Genomic DNA, 18,501 nt, shown 5'->3' with positions numbered 1-18,501 from the left:
AGGTGTTAGGACACACAGGACATGGCAGCTCGCTGTGTATGGGGGGGGAGGAGGGGGGTGTTGTCACAGAGGGGTCAGAGCGCCCATGCTGACCCCTGACCACTGCTGGCTATGATAGAAAGGTGTCAGGACACACAGGACATGGCAGCTCGCTGTGTATGAGGGTGTTGTCACAGAGGGGTCAGAGCGCCCATGCTGACCCCTGACCACTGCTGGCTATGATAGGTGTTAGGACACACAGGACATGGCAGCTCGCTGTGTATGGGGGGTGTAGTCACAGAGGGGTCAGAGCGCCAATGCTGACCCCTGACCACTGCTGGCTATGATAGAAAGGTGTCAGGACACACAGGACATGGCAGCTCGCTGTGTATGGGGGGTGTAGTCACAGAGGGGTCAGAGCACCCATGCTGACCCCCTGACCACTGTTGGCTATGATAGGAAGGTGTCAGGACACACAGGACATGGCAGCTCGCTGTGTATGGGGGTGTAGTCACAGAGGGGTCAGAGCGCCCATGCTGACCCCTGACCACTGCTGGCTATGATAGAAAGGTGTCAGGACACAGGACATGGCAGCTCGCTGTGTATGGGGGTGTAGTCACAGAGGGGTCAGAGCACCCATGCTGACCACTGCTGGCTATGATAGAAAGGTGTCAGGGCACACAGGACATGGCAGCTCGCTGTGTATGGGGGGTGTAGTCACAGAGAGGTCAGAGCGCCCATGCTGACCCCTGACCACTGCTGGCTATGATAGGTGTTAGGACACACAGGACATGGCAGCTCGCTGTGTATGGGGGGGGAGGAGGGGGGTGTTGTCACAGAGGGGTCAGAGCGCCCATGCTGACCCCTGACCACTGCTGGCTATGATAGGTGTTAGGACACACAGGACATGGCAGCTCGCTGTGTATGGGGGGTGTAGTCACAGAGGGGTCAGAGCGCCAATGCTGACCCCTGACCACTGCTGGCTATGATAGAAAGGTGTCAGGACACACAGGACATGGCAGCTCGCTGTGTATGGGGGGTGTAGTCACAGAGGGGTCAGAGCACCCATGCTGACCCCCTGACCACTGTTGGCTATGATAGGAAGGTGTCAGGACACACAGGACATGGCAGCTCGCTGTGTATGGGGGTGTAGTCACAGAGGGGTCAGAGCGCCCATGCTGACCCCTGACCACTGCTGGCTATGATAGAAAGGTGTCAGGGCACACAGGACATGGCAGCTCGCTGTGTATGGGGGGTGTAGTCACAGAGGGGTCAGAGCACCCATGCTGACCACTGCTGGCTATGATAGAAAGGTGTCAGGGCACACAGGACATGGCAGCTCGCTGTGTATGGGGGGTGTAGTCACAGAGAGGTCAGAGCGCCCGCGCTGACCCCTGACCACTGCTGGCTATGATAGAAAGGTGTCAGGACACACAGGACATGGCAGCTCGCTGTGTATGGGGGGGTGTAGTCACAGAGAAGTCAGAGCGCCCATGCTGACCCCTGACCACTGCTGGCTATGATAGGTGTTAGGACACACAGGACATGGCAGCTCGCTGTGTATGGGGGGGGAGGAGGGGGGTGTAGTCACAGAGGGGTCAGAGCGCCCATGCTGACCCCTGACCACTGCTGGCTATGATAGAAAGGTGTCAGGACACACAGGACATGGCAGCTCGCTGTGTATGGGGGGTGTAGTCACAGAGGGGTCAGAGCGCCCATGCTGACCCCTGACCACTGCTGGCTATGATAGAAAGGTGTCAGGACACAGTACATGGCAGCTCGCTGTGTATGGGGGGTGTAGTCACAGAGGGGTCAGAGCACCCATGCTGACCCCTGACCACTGCTGGCTATGATAGAAAGGTGTCAGGACACACAGGACATGGCAGCTCGCTGTGTATGGGGGGTGTAGTCACAGAGGGGTCAGAGTTCCCATGCTGACCCCTGACCCCTGCTGGCTATGATAGAAAGGTGTCAGGACACACAGGGCATGGCAGCTCGCTGTGTATGGGGGATGTAGTCACCTTGACAAGTCAGAGCGCCCATGCTGACCCCTGACCACTGCTGGCTATGATAGAAAGGTGTCAGGACACAGGACATGGCAGCTCGCTGTGTATGGGGGGTGTAGTCACAGAGGGGTCAGAGCACCCATGCTGACCCCTGACCACTGCTGGCTATGATAGAAAGGTGTCAGGACACACAGGACATGGCAGATCGCTGTGTATGAGGGGTGTAGTCACAGAGGGGTCAGAGCACCCATGCTGACCACTGCTGGCTATGATAGAAAGGTGTCAGGACACACAGGACATGGCAGCTCGCTGTGTATGGGGGGTGTGGTCACAGAGGGGTCAGAGCACCCATGCTGACCCCTGACCACTGCTGGCTATGATAGAAAGGTGTCAGGACACACAGGACATGGCAGCTCGCTGTGTATGGGGGGGGAGGAGGGGGGTGTAGTCACAGAGGGGTCAGAGCGCCCATGCTGACCCCTGACCACTGCTGGCTATGATAGAAAGGTGTCAGGACACAGGACATGGCAGATCGCTGTGTATGAGGGGTGTAGTCACAGAGGGGTCAGAGCACCCATACTGACCCCTGACCACTGCTGGCTATGATAGAAAGGTGTCAGGACACACAGGACATGGCAGCTCGCTGTGTATGAGGGGTGTAGTCACAGAGGGGTCAGAGCGCCCACGCTGACCCCTGACCACTGCTGGCTATGATAGAAAGGTGTCAGGACATGGCAGCTAGCTGTGTATGGGGGGTGTAGTCACAGAGAGGTCAGAGCACCCACGCTGACCTCTGACCACTGCTGGCTATGATAGAAAGGTGTCAGGACACACAGGACATGGCAGCTCGCTGTGTATGAGGGGTGTAGTCACAGAGAGGTCAGAGCGCCCACGCTGACCCCTGACCACTGCTGGCTATGATAGAAAGGTGTCAGGACACACAGGACATGGCAGCTCGCTGTGTATGGGGGGTGTAGTCACAGAGGGGTCAGAGCACCCATGCTGACCCCTGACCACTGCTGGCTATGATAGAAAGGTGTCAGGACACACAGGACATGGCAGCTCCCTGTGTATGAGGGGTGTAGTCACAGAGGGGTCAGAGCGCCCATGCTGACCCCTGACCACTGCTGGCTATGATAGAAAGGTGTCAGGACACACAGGACATGGCAGCTCCCTGTGTATGAGGGGTGTAGTCACAGAGGGGTCAGAGCACCCATGCTGACCCCTGACCACTGCTGGCTATGATAGAAAGGTGTCAGGATACACAGGACATGGCAGCTCGCTGTGTATGGGGGTGTAGTCACAGAGGGGTCAGAGCGCCCATGCTGACCCCTGACCACTGCTGGCTATGATAGATAGGTGTCAGGACACAGGACATGGCAGCTCCCTGTGTATGGGGGGTGTAATCACAGAGAGGTCAGAGCGCCCATGCTGACCCCTGACCACTGCTGGCTATGATAGAAAGGTGTCAGGACACAGGACATGGCAGCTCGCTGTGTATGGGGGGTGTAGTCACAGAGGGGTCAGAGCGCCCATGCTGATCCCTGACCACTGCTGGCTATGATAGAAAGGTGTCAGGACACAGGACATGGCAGCTCGCTGTGTATGGGGGTGTAGTCACAGAGGGGTCAGAGTGCCCATGCTGATCCCTGACCACTGCTGGCTATGATAGAAAGGTGTCAGGACACACAGGACATGGCAGCTCGCTGTGTATGGGGGGTGTAGTCACAGAGGGGTCAGAGCGCCCATGCTGACCCCTGACCACTGCTGGCTATGATAGAAAGGTGTCAGGACACACAGGACATGGCAGCTCGCTGTGTATGGGGGTGTAGTCACAGAGGGGTCAGAGCACCCATGCTGACCCCTGACCACTGCTAGCTATGATAGAAAGGTGTCAGGACACACAGGACATGGCAGCTCGCTGTGTATGGGGGGTGTAGTCACAGAGGGGTCAGAGCACCCATGCTGACCCCTGACCCCTGCTGGCTATGATAGAAAGGTGTCAGGACACACAGGGCATGGCAGCTCGCTGTGTATGGGGGATGTAGTCACCTTGACAAGTCAGAGCGCCCATGCTGACCCCTGACCACTGCTGGCTATGATAGAAAGGTGTCAGGACACACAGGGCATGGCAGCTCGCTGTGTATGGGGGATGTAGTCACCTTGACAAGTCAGAGCGCCCATGCTGACCCCTGACCACTGCTGGCTATGATAGAAAGGTGTCAGGACACACAGGACATGGCAGCTCGCTGTGTATGGGGGGTGTAGTCACAGAGGGGTCAGAGCACCCATGCTCACCCCTGACCACTGCTGGCTATGATAGAAAGGTGTCAGGACACACAGGACATGGCAGCTCGCTGTGTATGGGGGGTGTAGTCACTTTGACAAGTCAGAGCTGAGTGTTATGGCTGATCAGTGTATAACTAAATCCTAGTACTGGAAATCCTACTATTGATTGGGGCAGCCGCTGTCCAGTACGGAGCCAAAGCTGCTGCAGAACCTCCTAATACACACTTGTGCTTTCTGATTGTATAGTTTGTGTTCCCCCTGCCCGCCTTCCATCATTGTTCTGGATGTTTTGGATCATTTCATTGGGAACATTTTATAACCAATGTTTCCTCTAGTCCCTATTAGTGCGATCTCCCCTCCTGTCACACTGTAACGCTTCCCCCCCCTCCGACCTGCTGGTTGTATTGCTGTGATATTTATCCATGGTAACTGCATCATTATGTGACTGAATCACACAATCTCCCAATTTTCATGACAACATTGTATAAAGAAGTTTGTATTGATCCGTTCTCATGTGGGCGCTAAAAAAAAAATAGTTGTATTGGATTTTATTCTCTTTTTTTTCACGTTTTTCTCCTCGGATAATGAAATTATTATAAAGGTGATTCTTCTGTTTTTGGCTGAGAATGGGGACATTGAGGCCTCAACACCTTCAAGCAGGTGACCTCGTATCAGGAACAAACCAATGTCATCAGAGCTTGGTGGAAGTATCAGGACCACTGCACTTAGAGAAGCCGCAATCCTGGAATATAAATCCATTTTTCACAGTCCTGCTGCTGCTAGTGCAGTGGAGGTGTGTCCTCACACTGCTGTGCTCTGATCTCTCTACAGCTAGTGTTGGGTATTATCCCTGGAAAGATGTGTAATCATACCTTTGTGTGTGTGTGTGTGTGGTTAGAGAAGCTACAATCCTGGAATATAAATCCATTTTTCACAGTCCTGCTGCTGCTAGTGCAGTGGAGGTGTGTCCTCACACTGCTGTGCTCTGATCTCTCTACAGCTAGTGTTGGGTATTATCCCTGGAAAGGTGTGTAATCATACCTTTGTGTGTGTGTGGTTAGAGAAGCTACAATCCTGGAATATAAATCCATATTTCAGTCCTGCTGCTAACAACACACACAAAGGCCTGATTACACATCTCTCCAGAGACAGTGATTGGAATAGTGCATTGTCACACCTGCTGACAGGTTCCCTTTAAGAGGGAGAGGGGGGGGAGCAGGTTGTTCCACTGAGGTTTCAGCTGTAATTTAATCTTTTTCCACAATTGATTCATTAAGTCTCCTGATTCCGGAGTCTTTTAAATGAGATCATTATGGATCATGTGTAAGTGACTGAGTGCGGAGGTCACCTGAGGACCCGGGGGCAGAGATGATACAAGCTGCTGCGGATATGACGGATAGGACTTGCACCCATGAGAGCGGTCCAGCAGATCACAAGCCGTCTGTAATTTCAGAGTAATAAGTAAATAAGCTTCTTGGTGCCCTGTGGGGGGCTGCAGGCGCTAGGAGACCCCTTTACCTTGTGTATAATGTTACTTTGTCTCCTTTAACCGCCCGGAGTTCCGTCCTTAAGTGCTGGGAAAGTCGATTACTCTCCATGTATGTAAGTCTATACCTGAATGTGTCTCACCTCCGGTGGTTTTCTCTTATAGATCGAGAGAGGGAATACTGTTCATCCCGTCCGAGCAGCCCCCGCCCTCAGAAAACCTCCCCCAACGGTTCCAGTAGTAGCTTCGGCCTCAGTAGCCGGAACGGTAGCCAGTCCAGCTCGGAAGGGAACTGTAAGATGGCGGGGGAGATGGTGTTTGTGTACGAGAACGTAAAGGAAGGAGCGCGGAGCATCCGCACCTCCGAGAGAGTCACCCTCATAGTGGACAACACCAGATTTGTCGTAGACCCGGCCATATTCACCGCACAGCCAAACACCATGCTGGGCAGGTGGGTATTATCTCCCTTAGGCTCTTCTGTCTCATACTGCAGGCCCCCCTCCAGGCAATATGACCTGCTTAGCGAGGACACCGGGGGGCAATTATCATGCAATTACCTTAATTAACAAATCCCTATAAAGTTTTTTTGTTTTTTATTGTAAATTACAATGACTCCTTTAAGCTGCCACATTGTCCAGGGGGGCTCAATCACACCTCAGCTCCCTCATTCAGGGGGTGGGATTGGTTCCCATGATGGAATATTAAGGAACTTCTTTTTCCAGTCCGTTTGACTCTCCATGGTAACAGACTACAAACCGACTTTATGTAGTCTGGGCCTGTAGTCAAGTATAAGTTTTTGTTCACGTCACCTCTTTAGAAATCTGGTTCATCATACATCGGTAACATTTTGCTTATGTGTCCATGTGCCTCCTTTTACCCCCAGAGGTGCAGGGTAAGGAAGTAAAACACTTCCTTACCCCCCCCCCCCCCGCTCCCGTGGTTTCGGACCATGGAACCAGCTTCATCCAATGAATGGCCGCATCGTACATGGACATAACATCCGTTTTTCAGGGGGCTTCACTTCTTGTGTTGTCCCCTCTTTGACCATCAATGGATAAATCGGGTCTCATGGAACTTCCAAAGTATCGGAGTGATACGGAATCCAGAGTACAGTAAGTTTGTGTTCTAATTTTGTTTTCTTACCCCGGCCCAACCCAACACAGTGTGGTCAAACCATGTATTAGCTCCAGGTGAGAGGAGGAGACGTGGCTGAAACTTCAGACTACACCTGGATTGTTTGTAGTCTGTAACCATGGAGACGCATAGGCCTGCGCGGGAGCTGTATACAGGGCAGATTTAAAAAAAAAAAAAAAATTTTTTTACGATTTGCAAAGTTTCTTCTGTGTCTCGTCTCTCGGTGATATTTGCCGCTCTCGTTGTGCAGGATGTTCGGATCTGGCAGAGAACACAATTTCACGCGGCCTAATGACAAGGGGGAGTATGAAGTGGCAGAAGGGATCAGCTCCACTGTGTTTCGGGCCATTCTGGTGAGGATTTGTTACTCTCCGTCTGTCTCACCTTTTTCGGGTCTGAGGCTTCTGTCTGTCGCTCCGTCCTCTTACTCTTCCGGCTCTTTTGTGATGATCTATATCTCTTCTACCTCTCGTCTTCTCCCTTCTGTAACTTTCCTCGTCACGAGAAATCTGTGACTATCGTCTTGTCTCTCTGTTATTCCTCCTGCAAATTCATAACGTGTCCCACGTCTGACGTTGGCTCAAGGACCTCAGCCAGCGTCAGAATTTGGAAGGACATGTCCTGGAAATGCTAGTGCGTTTCCAGGAGGGATAACGGAGGAACCAAACAATGTGGAGCTTTATGAAAAGACTTTGTAGAACGGACAATCTACTACAATGTATGTTACAGGAGAGCAGACACCGGTTCTTACAATGGTTTTGGATATGTGGGGGTGTAGTGATAGATGACTGGGGGTAAGTGGTTTCTTAGATTTGGGAGCTGGTGTAATAATAAAGGTATGTGGTGTGACCGGAGGTGGGTGACGTCAGCTGAGGTGTGACGGGGTCATCCGAGTACACGGATACCTGGAATGTGAGGGATCGGTGTCTATTCTGGGGCGACACCCATGGAGGTGCGGAGTGGGTACCACACATTGTTCCCTCTCTATAGCTCCAGGGATTATAGACAAGGTTGCAGGAGGGCGTCGATCCTTGAGATGTCCCTATATGACCTGTAAGGACGTCTGTGATCCCTACAGTTCGATCCATCCCATACACTCACGTCCATAGCTGTATTATTCCCACATCTGCAGTGACGTTCTGCCTCTTACATTACAATGGTCTATTTTTAGGTTTTTTTGTATGATTATTACTTGCAGTGTGTTTTGGGCGCACTTCAACAATATGAGATTTTTGGAGAGTGGATTATGATGGAGTGCCCGCGGTTTATATCAGACGTCAGTCCCTCATCTGCGATGTCGCTATCTCAGCTGCAGTGAAGATGGATGACGATCGATACCTGGCGGCTGCTGGTTCATTCCTGAATTATTCGGCAGCTCGTAGCCTTGTAGGGTTGGATTTGGATTGTAACGGAGGACTCGGCTCTGCACTTGGTGGAAAGTTTAATCTAGGATGAGTGCAATGCATTCCCCATATACAGGGGGGCGTCTAGTATAGTCCTTGTCATATCCCCCCCAAATACACCATAGAGATAATTGATTAGTGCAACTGGTATGGAGAAGGTTAATGTTACGTAGCCAGTAATCGAAGAGGAGCCATTGTGAAACTACAACTCCCAGCATGCTCCATTCACTTCTATAGTAGGTAGAAGAGCCAACCAATGCTGGGAGTTGTAGCATCACTCAGGCTCTGTTCACATTAGCAGTAATAGAAGTGACGGGTCCATAACCGATGGATCTGATGGGTTGTAGACTGCGCTATTCTCATGATCAATACAGCTGACATGTCGGTAGAGACAGAAGTGTGAACAGCGTCCTGTAATAGTTGGGGTGACATAACTGACTACAGGGGGACGGGGTTATGGCTTCTCCACAGATTGATAACTTTCATAATTTACTAACTTTTAAGATGTGTCTGAAGTCGTAGGTTTGTAATTTTTGTTATTTTTTTTTTGTAATTTTTTTCCATGTAAGGATTACTACAAGACGGGGATAATCCGCTGCCCGGATGGAATCTCTATCCCTGAGCTCAGAGAAGCCTGTGACTATCTATGTATCTCCTTTGAGTATAGCACTATCAAATGTAGAGACCTCAGTAAGTATCCGGCTTCTCCGTGTCCGTCCTGCTCTTCCATCTCACGTCTCCTTCTTCTTCTTGTGGTGTGGCAGCACAGATCAATGATGCAGTCACCATCCCTGTGACTTCTTGCTTCTCTCCCCCTCCCTCACTCTCTGCGTCCTGTCCCGTCCTCCTCCTCGTCCTTTAGGGGGTCGATCTCTTAATGCGTCTTGTGTTTTTTTTTCTCAGGTGCGCTGATGCATGAACTGTCCAATGACGGGGCCCGGAGACAGTTTGAGTTTTACCTGGAGGAGATGATCCTACCTCTGATGGTGGCCAGCGCTCAGAGCGGGGAGCGGGAGTGTCACATCGTGGTGCTGACCGATGACGACGTGGTGGACTGGGATGAAGAGTACCCCCCGCAGATGGGGGAGGAGTATTCTCAGAGTATGTACAATGGTTAGAGCACATTTTTATTTTTTATTCTGCAGAAGTTTTATTTGTCAAGATGGCAACTGATTTGTTATCCACACTTCTGGCAGGTGCTGGGGAACACAATTGGCCCCTAGGCCGCTGATTGGTGGGGGTCTCGGTGATAGCTGCTGCTCCATTCACCGTCTATGGAGATATCTAAACACAGCGTTTGTCTATAAGAGATGAATAGAGCAGCTGGGCGCATACCTGACCCTGGGGTACAATGGACCCCCTTGTGAGCCGTGGGGATACCATCACACAGATCCCTGCAAATCAGCAAGCTGGTCCCTGTCATGGTGTCACTGGACAACCCCTCTAATCTCTTAAATCACTGCCTGGTTGTTTAGGGTCTGTATAGATCTGTATTTTAGGATTTGAAGGCTTTGCAAAAGGTCCTGAGCACCTAAGTCACCCTGTGTCTTAGCGCTTAAAGGGCATCTACCACCAGGATGAAGGACTGTATGTAAATGAGCCAGAGGGGCTCCTGGCTCCCTAGGTGTTAGTGTAGCCTGTTGTCCCTCAGGCTCATTTGCATACAGTCCTTCCTCCTGGTGGTAGATGCCCTCTAAGAGACATGGCCAACCCGAATGTCCTGATTAGTCCTCTCTCCTTAATCTCCCATATTGGGGACTTGCGTGTTGTTAATAGTGACATGGGAGTAAGTCTCCTCCTCCTCCTCCTCCTCCTCACAGTGACTTACACAAAACTATGATCAGGCATGTTGATAACCACCTGCCTGATCCTTCCCTATCTTGAAATCTTCTGTAAGGAGAGAGTTGAGATGCCTCATTCACAACTTACATACTATGTGTTCAATATACGTCAATCACAAATTAAACAATTGGAGCCGCTCCCAGCCCTTGGTGGTGATGTATGGCCGGGATGCATTATGGGAGCTCAAATGCTTGTTCAAAATATAATGTATTCCTTTTCTCTCTCCAGTCATTTACAGCACCAAGTTATACAGGTTCTTCAAGTACATTGAAAACCGAGACGTCGCAAAGTCTGTTCTGAAGGAACGAGGCCTTAAAAAGATCCGACTGGGCATCGAAGGTGAGTCCTGTCCATGTTATAACTCTGAGCTGTAGACTCCATGTTCTCCCCTAATGATATTGTTAGGAGAAGCGCGTTACATGGAGATTTCCATATAGAGATCCTAAAAGTTCTGGTGCTGATGACTCCTGTATGGAAATTTACATCGATTGTAGCTTTTATGTCAATTTCTGACTATTGACGTCTCCCCTGCAGGTTTTGTAAGGTGATGGAGTCAGTAATACAAACCTCTGTTTCTTACTCGCAGGTTACCCTACGTACAAGGAGAAAGTGAAGAAGAGGCCGGGCGGGCGGCCAGAGGTCATCTACAACTACGTGCAACGTCCCTTCATCAGGATGTCCTGGGAAAAGGAAGAAGGGAAGAGCCGACATGTGGACTTCCAGTGTGTAAAAAGCAAATCCATCACCAACCTGGCAGCAGCCGCCGCCGACATCCCGCAGGACCAGCTGGTGGTTATGCATCCGACGCCCCAAGTGGATGAGCTCGACATCTTACCCAATCACCCCACCCCGGGCAACAATGACACAGATCCAGACGGGCCGAACTCCACGTTATAATAGAGACGGCGCAGGGGCAAAGTGTACAAAGTCTTGTGACACCCAAAGGCGATTTCCAATCGGCCGTCGCGGGAGGCGCCGCTCACCGGTGATGAGGTTTTGTTTTCTACAATCATTACACAAAAAAAGGGAGGGGAAAGCGGCGCTACCGCCACACGTGGGACATGTTATATACCAATGATCTCCTGATCGGGCCGTGTGGACTTTGTTAAAGACCAAAGGACCGAGCAGAGGTTCCGGCTGTGTTGTGTTTCTGGTGGGCTTGTGATGTTGGCTGTGTATTCACTACTCCCTTACACATTGTAACAATCCCCCTGCTCTGCCATCGGCAGCTGGAGGATATCACAGGGTCCCCCCTCCCATTACCAGGGTACACCCCATTTTGTTTCGTAGTGGCACTTTATGGATGGTTTCAGATGGTGTTTGTAAAGTTATTTTATAGTAAATTAGTACTAAAATGCATCTATAAAAAGTTTATTACATTTGGATACATAGTGATCTTATTACTCCCCTTTACATGTATCACTGAGCACAAGCGGGGGGATAGCCCCTCCCCCACCCCCCCTATAATATATATGTCTGAGGCCTGGAGCAGGCGCTGCCTTACACCACACAATCTTTCCTGGGCAAGGTTTACCGAGAGAATTGTTTATGATGAAATAAATCGATTGTATGTTTTGCATTTAAATAAAATGTCATTCTTTTATGTCTGGTGCTGGAACGTCAGTCCGGGACCCCAAACCTGCTGGAGGTGCCGTCAGACGCAACGTAAGTCACATGTGACACGTCTGATCTCTGCTTTTGCATTGCACTTCATATGCAACCAGCCTGTACTGCAGTTTTAGGCTCTACTTTCAAGGGGGTTTTTGGTCCGTTTTAAAGCATGTGTTTCAGTCCCTTTACAAACGCATCCGTTTGAGAGTTTGGCAGCTTACCTGTTTATCTATTAAGATAATCAGGGAAGACTGTCAAAAAATGGATATGTTTTAAAAACGGACAAAAAAAAAAGCCACATGCGGCATCACCCTTAGGGTGAAGACACACGTGGCGTTTTTAGGCAGTTTTTAGTTAGTGCATTTTCAGATCGTTAAACGCATGCGTTTTTTAACGATCTGAAAATGCACTAACTAAAAACGACCTAAAAACGCCACGTGTGTCTTCACCCTTAGGCTCTTGTTGCAGAGAGGAGATAAATGGAGCTTAGTTACAATACTACACACTATACCCATAGTCAGGTGTGGAGCTGCAGCCATGGTAAAGAGGTTTTCCAATCAAAAGCAGCTGCATCATTAACATGTATCCTATGCCCGTAGAATAGGATGAGATTATAGGGATCCAACACCAGCAGTCCTTTATGATAGCTGATCCAGAAGTCCTAGCAGGTGTCAATGCAGAGTATGCAGCTTCACCTTTAAAGGGCATCTACCACCAGGACTGTATGCAAATGAGCCTGAGGGGCTTCAGGCTCCATAGGTGTTAATGGATCCTAGAGCCCCTCAGGCTCATTTACATACAGTCCTTCATCCTGGTGGTAGATGTCTTTTAGCTCTTATGGGATAAGCAACATTTCATGGAGTCGTCCAATTGAAAGTCTAAGACAATAAATCTAATTTTTTCATTAAACAACACCTCACATTTTCCCCAGTGTCATGTGATGCTGCTGCCCCCTGCTGGGTAAAACACTGCACATGTAGATTTGATATCTTAGCTGGGAAGTCAATCCATGCAAGTGAACTTTAGGCCTAATGTTTTATAGAGATGAGGGATTTAGAATAGTGACTGGACCAGTACCATGAAGTCTAGTAGAACCATTGCACACCGCCATCCCAATATCTGTATCTGAGATGATCAGCGGATCGGATTATAGAACAATTAAACAATTTATTTAAAAAATATGTAACTATTACACGGTACCATGTATAGCATAAAGGATTCTTACAATAAAACATCTTTTGTACAAGTAATAAGTCTGCGCGGAGGGGCGCTCCGCAGTGCACACACCGTACGTCTGAAATGACATGATTCACTGACACCATTGCCCATTTGTACAATGATTAAGAAAAACAAAAAAAAAAATCAAATTTCAAAATATACAATTAATGCAGAAGCTGCTACACCACGAGCTGAGTCACTGGAGCGGGGGAGGGGTCTAACAATGCGGACGGTGATATGGCTTCAGGACAAACACGTGATTTGGGGTCCATAGTCGTCGTCATCCCGTCTGTAGGCCGATGTGGCACTCGAGTAGGTGAAGCTCCTCCCATAATGCACTTTGATGGTGCGGGAAATAAAATAGAACTAAGTCTCCTATTCACAATGGCCAAGGTAAGTCACTGAAGTCTACTGGACCCCCAAGTCCTGCGTCTGCCTCCAGGAGGCTCATGATGACGGCCATCGCAGCTTCGTCATTGGAGGGACTGCTCGAGCCGTGGTCCGTTTCTATCATATCCATCCCCATTTGGGAGTTTTCACCTGCGTAGACAGAAAATGGGTTACACTGTGGCCCAATCCATAATCGGAACGGATCTTGGTGTTCTAATGCATGGATCCTGGGTCAATCTGTCCACAGGTGGGATGTGCAGGTTCAGGATCACAGATACACGAGCCAAGGCCGGCAGCAGCGGAGGGTAATGGGGGCGCATTGTAACTCCTGGTCTGAATAAGAGTCTAATGACCCAAACTAACAGCTATACTAATAGCAGCAGAGTAATATCTAGGCCTAAGGGCCCCAGGAAAACAGATTTTACATCCAAGGACTATAGTAGAAACACAACCAGATGGGAAGATAAGAGGACTCTGCTACGGCTGCTACAATGATCACATATCTACATATAATTGCTCTGTATATTAGTGCATATGTTATCACATACAGTAAGGTTAATCCTTACACCACCCATCTGCTCTAGTAGTAATGTGTGTGGGGGTCGGATATCCTGCACTGCTCCCTGACATCCCATGTACCGTCCTTACCCAGCATTGACGAGTTGTCAGAGTACGGGAAGCCGGAGTTGTCTTGCAGCTGTCCTGTGCCTAACCCAGAGATTGGGAGATCCATGGTGCCCCCGTTCATGATCTAAGGAGACCAAAAAAATTAAAGTTGCAAAATATAGTCACTCTTTTACAGGAGGGGCAGAGGTGGTCAGATAGGATGGTGGGTGGATAATCCGGATTGTGTGCCAGTTTTCTAGTTCACAATTCCTGAAATCGGTGCAATTGGTGGCATAAGGCCAGGCTTGGCACCTATTCCACCATCTTGGCATGGAGGGTGCATGCCCAGCAGCATTCCTGCCCAAAATACTTGCACAGGGTATAGCACAATTTTACGCCAGGCCCAACCTAGAACTGCCGGCACTACAACCCCCCTGCCAGGGATGGGCTTCATGTCATATATGGGGGTTCAGAGCACAATGCGCTGACGTATACAATGACGAATAAATCCCCAATATTTGTATTAAGTGAACAGAACTGAGAGACTTTACCTTTTTGCCCCCCGGAGAGGAGGCGTCAGGAGGGGGCGTGCTGGTGATGTTCAGTGGACTGGACCCACAGCTGGATGGTGAAGACCCTCTTATTCTGTACATTCAAGGAAGGAAGGGGGGAGATCAGTGCAAGATATAAGTAGTGTATATGTGACCTATAGATTACCTATACTTCAAAACCATGAAAAACTTATCCAAAACAGATTTGCTAAATGACTTGCTATAGCCAAACACGGCCACTAGAGGGGGTGACTGGAGCGAAACATTCATGCTACAAGCGGTTTCTAGTGTGTCCAATGTTAGACAATTTTATTATTTAATATCCGAATAGGAGATCACACTAAATACTAGCAAAAAATGTCCCCGCTGCATGATATACTACGGTTTAACCTCAGATGCGAGGCACCCACTGACCTATCATCCACCTATGTGTATACTCACCTATGGATTTCCATGATCTCCTCAGCGATCATCCTGCCGATCTTCCCAGCCCCGGCTCTGGTTCCGCCAGGAATGCCGGGCACTGTGGGATGGGTTCTCTTTGTGCCACCTGATCACACAGAGAAGTTTAGGTCATATGAGGAGGATGAGATGTATAATAACATTATATCCCAATCTCCCCTCCGCTCACCTTCTCCAGACTGCAGGACGCTGTCCATGCTCGGGGGCGAGGCTGCCAGGTGGGAAAAGGCTGAATCTCCGCTCTCCATGATGTTTGTTCTGCAGTAAAATAAAGTCTGTGTTTAATCTCGCCTCCATATACAATAGCGGTGTTACCACTCCCCATCTGTTCATTTGCCTGGAATGGGATCAGTTGCCAGGTGCTTCCCCACCTCTACATGGATGTAGTATCACAGGTGGAGGAAGGACACAGCTCAATCACATCCAACCTATAACAACCCGCAATAAGCCCAATAAGGGCCCAGATCCCACAGCCAGAAGTAGTCCCAAGATTAGTAGTAGAAACTTTAATTTCAAGGCAAACATTTTCCTGACTTTCAAATAGGTCACAGAATTCCCTTAGCAAAATTATAGGTAATAAGTCACTTAAAAGGGGTTATCCGGGTTTAAAAAATTTCTTATGGCCGGGCTGGGGAGGGCTAGTTAAACATAATAAACATGTACTTACCTCCTCCGGCGCCGCTGATGTCCCACGCCGCGGTCCCTTTGATCCGTGCCCCTGTTTGTTTACAGGGGCACGGAAGCCGCGCACAGGGAGCTTCCGGTCCGCGATGTGGCCGGCTCCTCCCATCCGTCCCTATCTCTCAGCGTTGTAAGTGCCGGAAGCTCCCTGTGCGCCCTTATACTGAAACCGGCGCACGGAGAAGACGGGCTGCGGCGTGGGACATCGGCAGCACCGGAGTAGGTGAGTACATGTTTATTGTGTTTAACTAGCCCTCCCCAGCCCGGCCATAAAAAAATTTTTAAACCCGGATAACCCCTTTAAGGGAACCCGTCACCAGGAACCTCATTTTCACTACAGACAGGTTACAGAAGCCCATGACACCTGCAATGCAAATCTGCCTTTCTGCCTTCTCTAAGCATTTGCATTACAATAGAATTGTGTTATAACTTACTTTGCACCCTGACAGAATCCTCTGTGCAGTCCCAGGGGTTGGGCTTTGGTTTAAAAAACAACATGTGATATGTGCTGCAGATTCCTCAGCTCACACCCCCCACCTTTGTACTCCTGTACAGCTCCGCCCTCCTGCTTCTTCACAGATGTCACAGCCTGGTGAGCTGACATCAGTGGGGGAGGGAGGAGCTGTACAGGAGCACAAAGGTGGGGGCTGAGAGCTGAGGAGTCTGCAGCACAGACCAGTCACATGTTGTTATTTGAAATGCATCCAAACCAAAGCCCAACCCCTGGGACTACACAAGTTATAAACACCCAATTATATTGTAATGCAAATGCTTAGAGAAAGCAGAGAGGCAGATCTGCACTGCAGGTGTGATGGGCTTTTGCACCCCGTCTTTAGTGAAAACGAGGTCCCTGGTGATGGGTTCCCTTTAAATACATTGGGTCCAGAATGGACCTTATACCCACTGACATGCTTAGAACTAGGCTGCAATACCACACATGACCCACAGGCTGGCGCTGTGGATAGAAGAAAGCGGCCCATGTTTTTGGAATCTGACCACCCCTTTAAGGAATTTGTAGCAGCTCATACACCTCCCTCCTCCTGTAGAATTGTGACTTGTACCCAGTGTGAAACCACTTACGATACAACGGTGTTGGTGGAGACGATGTATTCCACTTCTTTGGTCCAAGGGTTCATGAAACTGAACCAGCGACTCTTCAGGGTGATGAAGGAGCCATCTTTGATTTTGAACTTGTAACAATTTGTGGTTATTTTCTCTCTCGTCTGTAACACTGGAAGAACAGGAGAAGCTTTGTGTAAGAATCACACTGGTGATATGGGGAACAGGTTGTAATTGCAGGGCACAACCATTAGAGGGCATGATAGATCCCCTCCACCCGCTCACAGCTCAGTCCATTGTGTATTGACGCTTCAAGGCGACTACAGTGAATGGAAACCCAACCTGCAGTAACCATAAACCACCACTACACCACAGACGGAGCCATGAGCTCGTGTCTCCATGCAACGTGTGATGTTACCTTGTCTATGGCACTCTGCGAGATTTCCAATATCGTCTTGATGGAAATATTCGTAACACGACGTCCCTAGAAGTTCTTGTGGTAAGTACCCCAAAATAGCTGTCGCCCTGTAACACAAGAGAACCACAGGTTAAAGGAAATCTACCACCAGGATGAACGATTGTAAACCCAGCACACTGACATACTGGTGGTTGCCCCCGCTGGCAGGATCCGCTCTGCTTTTAGCTTCTTATGCCCTGGTTTTTACAAGAAAAGGCTTTAAAAATTATGCAAATTTGCCTGAGGGGCTTCAGGCTCCATAGCTGGTAATGGAGCCCGGAGCCCCTGAGGGTCATTTGCATAATTAGTCAAGCCTTTTTTTTTTTTTTTGTAAAAACAGGAGCACAAGAAGCTAAAATAAGAGCAGATCCTGTCAGAGGGGACAGACACCAGTATGGCAGTGTGCTTGGTTTACAAAGCTGTCATCCTGGTGGTAAAAAACAGAAGAACAGAATGTTACTAAATTAATTGAATTTACCATAAAATTGTGAAACAAAATGACATCCATTCAATTAACTCCCAACTAAAATGCTTCTCGCTCATCTGCATCGTCTATTGGGAGTCTGAGGTGATCTCGGGCTTTGTCCCCTTTGCTTTATACTGCAGCCTAGAGCTCAGATTTTTAGAATTGACTCCATTTTATCAGTTTGGATGGATGTATACAAGCACAATGCAAGAAAAACGTAAGGGAAGTGCGTTATGTTTGATTCTAGACAAACTAGTGAGAAAACCAGTGCATGGACACATCACAGCCCTGAGCTAGATACAAGTGCCGGATTACGCAGTTTCGTACCTCTGATCTACAAACACAAATTTCCCGTCGATGGCGTGCCGCGAGACGTATTCTGTAGACTTGACCCGGATCTCCCCGTTTGCGGGCTGCGGTACTATGTGCGGGTGTAAGCGTCCGATGGCCACAAGGCAGCTAAGATTACAGCCCTCGCTGTCCGGCTCGTTGTCCTCGTCCAGGCCCATCTTTGTGGGGGGCCAGCTCTTTAGATATCCAGTGCTGTGAATAGTGCAAAAACTTTTTCGGTCTCCTGCAAAAAAGCAAAACAATCCTGTGTTAGAACCGATCCATAACCAAGAGTCCGGGCTAGAGCAGACTCAGGGATGGCAGAGGGCTCCTGCCTTACACCTATAGACAGGTCCGGACCACAATCCAATTGTAGAATTTCTTTCTAAGTGCGGGCCCAGGGTGCGTCCCGCGCGATCCGGATATATTGCCAAATATTGCCTACCTACCATCTTTAGGCTGTGATTGGTCAGTGGGACAAATTGGCGCTAGTAGCGCCAATTTGCCGGATTGACCGCGCAGCCTCCGATC

At 49.4% G+C, this 18,501-nt stretch overlaps 2 protein-coding genes across 7 annotated transcripts in view; one reads left to right on the top strand and one right to left on the bottom strand.

Annotated features, from left to right (window-relative positions):
• Nucleotides 1-11,742, top strand: part of BTBD10 (BTB domain containing 10) — a 29,891-nt gene extending 18,149 nt beyond the window's left edge. For 3 of the 5 annotated variants that reach the window (XM_072118900.1, XM_072118897.1, XM_072118896.1), the window contains 6 exons: nt 5,926-6,211; nt 7,145-7,247; nt 8,867-8,987; nt 9,201-9,410; nt 10,368-10,478; nt 10,726-11,742. In XM_072118900.1, the coding sequence (XP_071975001.1) occupies nt 5,926-6,211; nt 7,145-7,247; nt 8,867-8,987; nt 9,201-9,410; nt 10,368-10,478; nt 10,726-11,036 (1,142 nt within the window). In that variant the 3' untranslated portion in view covers nt 11,037-11,742. The remainder of the gene's footprint in view (nt 1-5,925; nt 6,212-7,144; nt 7,248-8,866; nt 8,988-9,200; nt 9,411-10,367; nt 10,479-10,725) is intronic. The other 2 variants (XM_072118899.1, XM_072118898.1) reach the window with 1 other exon arrangement.
• Nucleotides 11,743-12,897: 1,155 nt separating this feature from the next.
• BMAL1 (basic helix-loop-helix ARNT like 1) overlaps nt 12,898-18,501 on the bottom strand; it is a 50,224-nt gene continuing 44,620 nt past the window's right edge. For both annotated transcript variants that reach the window (XM_072118893.1, XM_072118894.1), the window contains exons 12-19: nt 17,968-18,214; nt 17,136-17,242; nt 16,739-16,889; nt 15,147-15,235; nt 14,957-15,065; nt 14,516-14,609; nt 14,007-14,109; nt 12,898-13,508 (exon numbers count right to left, since the gene is read on the bottom strand). In XM_072118893.1, the coding sequence (XP_071974994.1) occupies nt 13,348-13,508; nt 14,007-14,109; nt 14,516-14,609; nt 14,957-15,065; nt 15,147-15,235; nt 16,739-16,889; nt 17,136-17,242; nt 17,968-18,214 (1,061 nt within the window). In that variant the 3' untranslated portion in view covers nt 12,898-13,347. The remainder of the gene's footprint in view (nt 13,509-14,006; nt 14,110-14,515; nt 14,610-14,956; nt 15,066-15,146; nt 15,236-16,738; nt 16,890-17,135; nt 17,243-17,967; nt 18,215-18,501) is intronic.

The sequence above is a fragment of the Engystomops pustulosus genome, chromosome 7, assembly GCF_040894005.1.
Source record: "Engystomops pustulosus chromosome 7, aEngPut4.maternal, whole genome shotgun sequence".
NCBI classification, from domain to species: Eukaryota; Metazoa; Chordata; class Amphibia; order Anura; family Leptodactylidae; genus Engystomops; species Engystomops pustulosus.
This window is presented reverse-complemented; position numbering and strand designations above follow the sequence as displayed.